General features: G+C 46.8%; 1 protein-coding gene across 1 annotated transcript in view; it reads left to right on the top strand.

Moving 5' to 3' along the window:
• Positions 1–6,673, top strand: part of CSDE1 (cold shock domain containing E1) — a 17,549-nt gene extending 10,876 nt beyond the window's left edge. Inside the window, exons 13-19 of the mRNA XM_017727175.1 lie at positions 303–478; positions 873–985; positions 1,623–1,742; positions 1,949–2,127; positions 3,079–3,242; positions 4,541–4,659; positions 5,270–6,673. Coding sequence (XP_017582664.1) covers positions 303–478; positions 873–985; positions 1,623–1,742; positions 1,949–2,127; positions 3,079–3,242; positions 4,541–4,659; positions 5,270–5,478 — 1,080 coding nt within the window. The 3' untranslated portion in view covers positions 5,479–6,673. The remainder of the gene's footprint in view (positions 1–302; positions 479–872; positions 986–1,622; positions 1,743–1,948; positions 2,128–3,078; positions 3,243–4,540; positions 4,660–5,269) is intronic.
• The last annotated feature ends 1,028 nt before the right edge of the window (positions 6,674–7,701 follow it).

Below are 7,701 nucleotides of genomic sequence, written 5' to 3' on the forward strand. Positions count from 1 at the left end.
GGAAAGGAGGTGATCCCCATGGACAGAACGATTCTCATGTTTAAGGGGTGAAAAGCTGAGTGCTGGAGGCTGGTTTGCCTTGCAGGTATCCCAGGTGTGATGCTGCTCCCTGGAATGTAGGAATGTCAATGGCTGACGTGGTAATGGGAAAGTAGTGACTAGGAAATGACTTTCCTGGAGAGCCCAGGTACTGCTGCAGAGCTACACAGCTTCAAAATTAGTTAGTTTGGGGGTCTTTTTGTTGGTGGTCATGGTTTTCTTTGCATTTTTCTATCTGGTATTGATTCACAACTCTTCACCAGGTTGAGTTCTGTGTGTGTGAAGTGAAGAGAACTGGGCTGCAGACGGCTGTTTCTGTCAGGATGCTGGGACGCAACTACAGCTCCAAGAGGCTCTTGGGATACGTGGCAGCCCTGAAAGATAACTTTGGGTTTATTGAAACAGCCAATCATGATAAGGAGATCTTCTTCCACTACAGGTGAATGGCAGTTTTATGTTTGATTGTGTGTCTGGGGGGAGTGGGAGGGTGTGGAGTTTTGTTGGGTTGAGTGTTAAACCCATTTGCACTTTACACACACACAGAATATATATATATTTATATATGCTTAGATATCTACAGTTTCATGTATCATCTCTGCTGGACTGGTTCAGGCTTTTCTGTTAGTCAGCAGTCCTGGTGTTCTGTGCCTCTGAATCCCAGGCCAAGAAATCCAGTTGTGTTATATATTTGAAATGCTTCACTTTCCTGAATGAGGATTCCTTGTAAAATGCTGAGGGATTTAAATAATTTCTGATAACTGATGTGGATGTTGGGTGAGCATCACTATTGTCTTGTAAATAAAGGAGAACTGTTTATCATTCTGTTCCTGCAGTGAATATTGTGGTGATATTGATAGCCTGGAACTTGGAGACACTGTGGAATACAGCTTGTCAAAAGGCAAAGGAAACAAAGTTAGTGCAGAGAAAGTGAACAAAACACATGCAGGTAAGGCTGTACCTGGTGTTTTCTGCCTACAGGGCTCTTGGCACATGCTGAAGGGTAAAGTTTGTTACTGATCCATTTACAATTGGAGCTGAGAGCAAGAAGATGCTCTTTGTGGGGTCCCTCATTGGTTTTGTGGAAGCTGCTGCCTGGGTTTCCAGAGACAAGCACAGACCAGCAGTTCTGTGCACAGTAGCAATTCTTTGGATCTTTAGTATCCTCTGCCCTCCTCGCTTGGGGGTTATAAGGAGAGGCTGAGTGGCAGAACTGGCCAGATCAGTACCTGTGCTACTTGTGCTGTACCTCACAGGGGAAAGGTTGCAGGAGGAGAGCAGATGGGGGAGGGTATTAAGGACTTGGGGGTGGGGGGAATGCATACTTTGATTATTGGATGATTAAAGAGAGTAGGGAATGCAGTGGAAAAGAAGTGAAACACTTTGAAGCTTGAAAAGCAGATCATGACCTTAAGTTTCTTGAGGAAAATTTTTCTACTTCCATGTATGAAATGTCAGTGTGATTTTGATTCGGCGTCATGCAGTGCAAAATGTTGACTCCTGGTCAATCTGAATCACTTATTTAAATCAGTTTTAAAATAAACTATGATTAAAACATCCTGTTCTTCTACTCTGTCTCTTTTCAGTGAATGGTATCACTGAAGAAGCTGATCCAACTGTTTACTCTGGTAAAGTAATTCGTCCCTTGAGGAGTGTAGATCCCACACAGACAGAGTACCAGGGCATGATTGAAGTCATGGAGGATGGTAAGATTGGTTCCTCTTAAAATTAAGTGTTCCTTTCACAACTGCACAAGTTGAATTCACTGTAAATAGAGGTGCTGAAGGTTTTATTCACACTACAAACTGTATCCACACTGCTAAGCTGACTGTAAAAGCAGCATTTGTAATACTGGAAATCTGAAATCAGGTGGGAAAAGCCCCTCAGTTCTGTCTCATACTTTCCTCCCCAGGTGAGATGAAAGGAGAGGTCTATCCCTTTGGAATTGTTGGCATGGCCAACAAAGGTGACTGTCTGCAGAAGGGGGAGACAGTAAAGTTCCAGCTGTGTGTGCTGGGTCAGAACGGGCAGACGATGGCTGTGAACATCACCCCGTTCCGCAGGGCCACCGTGGAGTGTGTCAAGGACCAGGTGAGTGACCCTGTGAGCACCAGGGCTGTGGTGGTAGGAAGTAACTGCTCCAGCTGGCACAGAGCAACTGAGAACCACTTCAGCACTGGAATTTAGGGAGCTGTGCCCAAATGGATTGCTCTGGACTCCAGCTCTAGGGAACAGGTGTGTGTAACCCATGTGCTGCCTTATGCCAGGTTCTGGTGTGACTTGAGTAAAGGTGAGCTCAGAGCCTGGTTTGGTGCTGAATCATCAGAACTGCCAGGCAGCAGTTAATTCTGAAGATTTGGGTTTGAGATGTCCTAGAAAGTTCTGGTTTCTGCTGAACAGGATGTTAAAAAAGTGTTCAGAAAAACAAAACATGCACATGCTCTGCTTCTGGAAGAAGCTTCTTCACAGCACTAAGCAGTCAGTGATTACAGCCCACCTGAAAAGCAAAGGCTGATCTTCGTTGCATCTTGGCATGATTAAAAAGTTAAATGCTGCAATTGCTTTCTGGTTTTATAGATATTGTGCAGCACTAATCTCCAGTCATTTATGGAGAGGCTGGATGAGTATTCCTGGTTTATACATGAGTAGAATGGAAATAGAAGTAAATGGCTTCTTATCCCAGTGACAGGCCAGAAATGGAGTGGTTGCTGCTGTGGCTTCAGGGTGGAGTCTCAGAGCTTGGGGCACTGCTGTTGTCTGTTTAACACAGCTGCCAGGACTTGGGGCAGTTTTCAGAACTTGTTCTATAGACTTTAGGATTTAAATGTGACTTTACAATGCCAGGAAGAGTGCTTGGATTTCCAGAAGTGTTGTCTCCATACAGAATATTCTGATCACTGTAGAAGTTGCATTTCCACTTCTGTTAGGCACCACAGTTTTGGAGTTTTATTTGAAAGTAGTTAAACTGCAGTGATGAGTTAAGTTACTGCATCTGTCTGCATGCAGAGCAAATCAGTAACATTGTGATGTGTTGCTTTTCAGTTTGGTTTCATTAACTATGAAGTTGGTGACAGCAAAAAGCTCTTCTTCCATGTCAAAGAAGTCCAGGATGGTGTGGAGCTCCAGGCTGGGGATGAAGTGGAGTTCTCTGTAATCCTGAACCAGCGCACAGGAAAATGCAGTGCCTGTAACGTGTGGCGTGTCTGGTGAGGCTTTGAGGTTGAAGGGGTTGACCCTGGCACAGTGTCTGCATCCCAGCAGAGCCCTGCAGGCTGTGTCTGCCTGAGCTGGATGTTCCTGGAACAGGAGCTCTGGATTCCAGCTGGCTCCAGGGAGAGCTGTACCTGAGAGTTCCCAGCTCCTAGACAGGATCCAGTGCAGGCAGTAGCAGCCCTCCAGCTCTTCCTAATTACAGATGGCTTGTTCTCTTTTTAATCTATTTTTAAACTCCCCCTTGTAGCAGGAATTTGGATACAGCCTTGCAAGTAGAAGTTAACGATAAGGAAACTGATGGTTTTCCTGTGTGGGTGCTGGCCTCTGGCCAACCCATTCCACAGTGCTGCCACCTGATTCTTGAAGAGCTGCTTTCATTTTTAAATAGAAAACTCATGTTGTTAGACACTCTTCTTTTTGGCATGGCATTTCGTACAAGTCATGGGTTTGGGGTATTCTTAACTGTTTATGCACTTGAAGAAAATAGCGTAATTTGTATTTTGTTTAAGCTTGAGATAGCACTTCAGCAGTAATAGAAAGCTGATGATTTTGTCTCAAAATTCTGTGTTCCCATCATCTTCAGAGATGTTAATGCTCTGCCATGACATACTGGCAACTTGCAAGCCTTTATTATTGCAGTTGAATCACAGAATCACAGAATGGGTTGGGTTGGAAAGGAACTTAAAAACCGTCTCGTTCTACCCTGCTATGGGCAGGAACACCTTGCACCATCTCACGTTGCTCCAAGCCCTGTCCGACCTGGCCCTGAACACTCCCAGGGATTGGCAGCCACAGCTTCTCGGGGCAATAGAAACGTAGGAAACACTAGTCAGGTGTGCATGAGAGTAAATACACCACCTCTGCTGCCTGAAGAGCACCCTCTGGAGAGCACTGAGCTCCTGCTGTTGCAGAGTCCTGTGTGGAGAGTAAGGTTTGGGGCAGGGACAGGCTGTCAGCCAGCTCTGCTGTCACACAGTATCAATTCTGCAGTCTCTAACTGCTATACATGACTGTAGTCAAGGACTGCAAAAGCCTGGGGTGCCTTGCCCAGCTCGGGGAGGTGACAGTGCCCTGTGTGTGCTCTCTTGCAGCGAAGGCGCCAAGGCCGTGGCTGCTCCGCGTCCCGATAGACTCGTGAACCGTTTAAAGAGCATCAACCTGGACGATGCCAACGCCCCGCGGCTCTGCAGTCTCTAACTGCTATACATGACTGTAGTCAAGGACTGCAAAAGCCTGGGGTGCCTTGCCCAGCTCGGGGAGGTGACAGTGCCCTGTGTGTGCTCTCTTGCAGCGAAGGCGCCAAGGCCGTGGCTGCTCCGCGTCCCGATAGACTCGTGAACCGTTTAAAGAGCATCAACCTGGACGATGCCAACGCCCCGCGGCTCACGGTGCTCCGCCAGGCATCACTCACTGCAGGGGCTGCTTGGCTGGGGGAGCAACACTGCTGCCTCTGCTGGGGGCCTGAGCTGTTGGCTCCTGGGCTCTGCTTCTGTTCTGGAGTGGACTCCTGGCCTGCTGTGGGAGGGTGGATTGTTGTGCACAGTGCTGTGCCCTGTGTCAGTGATGTGTGCTGTGGTTTCAGAGGAGCACGCAGGAGAGAAGAAACCCCCTGCTGCCTGTGTTGGAGCCTTTCTGTCTTGATTTCTTGGCTGCTTTAGTTTGCTTTTCATTTATAAACGTCAGAGATAGCAAGTGAAATCCATTTACCCAGACATGGCTTTCACACAAAATTCTGCCACCTCTTGATAAAGCAGGAGGAGAGAAGTGTCTGGAATCTCTGAAGTGTTTTGGACTACAAGGAACACCCCACAGAACCTGTTTTGTTGCTGTCTGTGTTTCTGAAGACAAACATAACTAATTAGAAAGGTGCTGCTTGGATGGAACAGATCAGGCTCTGCCTCAAAGCCCAGTGGCAGTGCCTGGTTCACAGTTGGACGTGACGATCTTAAAGCCCTTTGGCAGTCTAAATGATTTCATGATTCTGTGGTGCTGGAGCTAAAAGTTTGTTCTGTTTTCCTTGCAGGGATTTGGTGCAGAGAGAAAGATCCGCCAGGCTGGTGTTATAGACTGATCCCAACCCCATGGCGACGTTGGGCCGCGCGGTGGGGCTGGCGAAGGGTACTGAATATCTCCCTGTTCATCCCTTCCTCCAAATTCTCAGAAGCTATTCCACCAGTTTTAACACCTTCTCATGTTATGTTTAAAATTAAATTTACAAAACCATTTTAAATTTCTGCACAGTTGCATTCTGGAGAACTTTAAGGTGGCGCCTTATAGTATCACATTTTAGAAGCTTGTTTTGAATGGTGCATTTAACGCAACTGGTAACTGCAATCTCCATTGCCTCTGTGAGTAAACATAGACAGCTCTGCTCGGGCAGACCTTGTGGAATTCTGCACTACAGTTATTATGCTTTATCCTTGTTTTTGGCCAAGGTTTATTATGCCTTAGTGCTCAGTTGCATTATCTTCCCTCCCGAGTGGAAGGGAAGACTCACTTCAGCTCACTCTGCTCAAATTCTGAGGACCATGTGAGGGTGGAATAAGTTCAGTTTATATCAGATCTCCACAAACATTCAGATACCATGAGTTGATGGCCAAATGTTACAGTGTTTTCCTAGTTCATTTAACTTGACTCCTTTAGCCAGTCCATAGAGCTCAGTGCAAGTCTCTCCCAGGGTCGGTGGATTTTGTAGTGTTCTGGAACAGACAGTGCAGAATTTCATAAGGCTGAGGTGTGCCATCAGTGTGGTAATTTAAATATATTTAAAACAATGCACAAATCTGCTGCTGCTTAGAACACTGCAGCTTCTAAACCCAGTTTCTTTTACTGATTTAAATTTAAAAAGAAAGAAGTTGTGCCTGAAGTGGATACATTTTTTTTGTTCTTTTTGCAGCCGGCACCCAGTGTACTGTAAGAGAATAAATACTTAGGCTTTCCATAGCTGTATTGAGACTTTCATCAAGGTGAATAGTTGATGTCTGTGTGCTTTTTTTTTTTTTGTTTGTTTTTTTTTTGTTTTGGGTTTTTGTTTTTTTGTTTTGTTTTGGGTTTTTTTTTTTTCCCCTCCCCTGCCCCCCTCCCTCCATTTCCCCAGTCACACTTTATCAAGCAAGAAAACGGAATGATTGGTCTAAGTATTACTTTAACCAAAAAGATCAGGAGTTACTTTTTGGAATAGAGGGCAGTACTGTGGTTTGGATTTTTTTGGTTTTTTTTTTTATTTTGGTTAATTTCTTTTGTTTTGGTTTTTTTTTTTTCCAGTTTGGTTTTTTTTTTCCATGTTACCTCTATTCTCAATTTAGGGTTTTCTTCTCTGGGAGATGCATTATCTTTGTAAAACAAAACATTGCTTTCTCCAATTTTTTTTCTGTTAATGGCAAAGAATGGAAATAGAATAAAGTTTTACTGATTTTGAAAAAAGCCTCGCTGTGCTCAGCCTCTTCGTTCCTCAGTGGGGGCTATGTTAGACTTGTGTTGTCCCCATCCCGGGCTCGTGGCATCTCCCAATTCTCACACCACCCTGAGGGGTTTCTGTGTTTATTCCAGTTTGCACAAAGAAGGGAGCTTTCCCCAAAAGGCTCCCCATCATCAACACTTTACACTACTTATACATTATACCAAACACAGCAGCATTCCTTGATGACAAATTTCGTAACTTTTAATTAGTATCCAACCCCCTATTTAAGATTTCTCTCCCTTCCCGTCCAGGTGCAGTTCCTCTTCATCTGAGGTTGGGGTCTGCAGTAGGGGGTCAGTGGTTGTGATCCCCACTGCTGGAATTAATTCCCTTTCTCCAGTTCCTGCTCCCTCCTGGTGCCTCTGAGCCACACAGCCCCTTCCTCTTGGGCTTGTGGTCTCTTACCCTTAAAAGATGAGCCAAGTGCACGATGCTCGCGATGCAGTTACTTACCCAGGACTGCCCAGCTGCAGCTACTCATTAACAACTTTTTTAAAAAGTACAAAGTGTGACTTAACCCCCTTTTCAAATCTCGAGGGGCTCGGTGTCATTCCCACTTTCAAAACCACAGGCTGTGGGTTCCGTGTCCTTCCCCCCTTTAGAGCCCCGTGGGTCGGAGTTGGTGTCGTTCCCCGTCTAAAGCCCCGGGCTGCGGGCTCGGTGCCGTTCCCCGCTCGGAGCCGCGGGCTCCGTGCCCTTCCCCCTTGTGAAAGCTCTGGGCTGCGGGACCAGCGCCGTTCCCCGTTTAAAGCCCCGTGGTTCGGGCTCGGTGCTGTTGCTGGTTCGGAACCGCCGTGTCCCGGCGTGTCCCGCGCGTGTCCATCCCGTTTCCCTCCCCTGTCCCGCCCCTGTCCCTCCGGTGTCCCGTCAGTGTCCCTCCGGTGTCCCTCCCGTGTCCATCCCCTGTCCCTCCCGTGTCCCTCCCGTGTCCCGCCTGTGTCCCGTCAGTGTCCCGCCCGTGTCCATCCCTTGTCCCTCCGGCGTCCCCCCCA

The sequence above is a fragment of the Corvus brachyrhynchos genome, unplaced genomic scaffold (assembly GCF_000691975.1).
Source record: "Corvus brachyrhynchos isolate BGI_N302 unplaced genomic scaffold, ASM69197v1 scaffold72, whole genome shotgun sequence".
Classification (NCBI taxonomy): Eukaryota; Metazoa; Chordata; class Aves; order Passeriformes; family Corvidae; genus Corvus; species Corvus brachyrhynchos.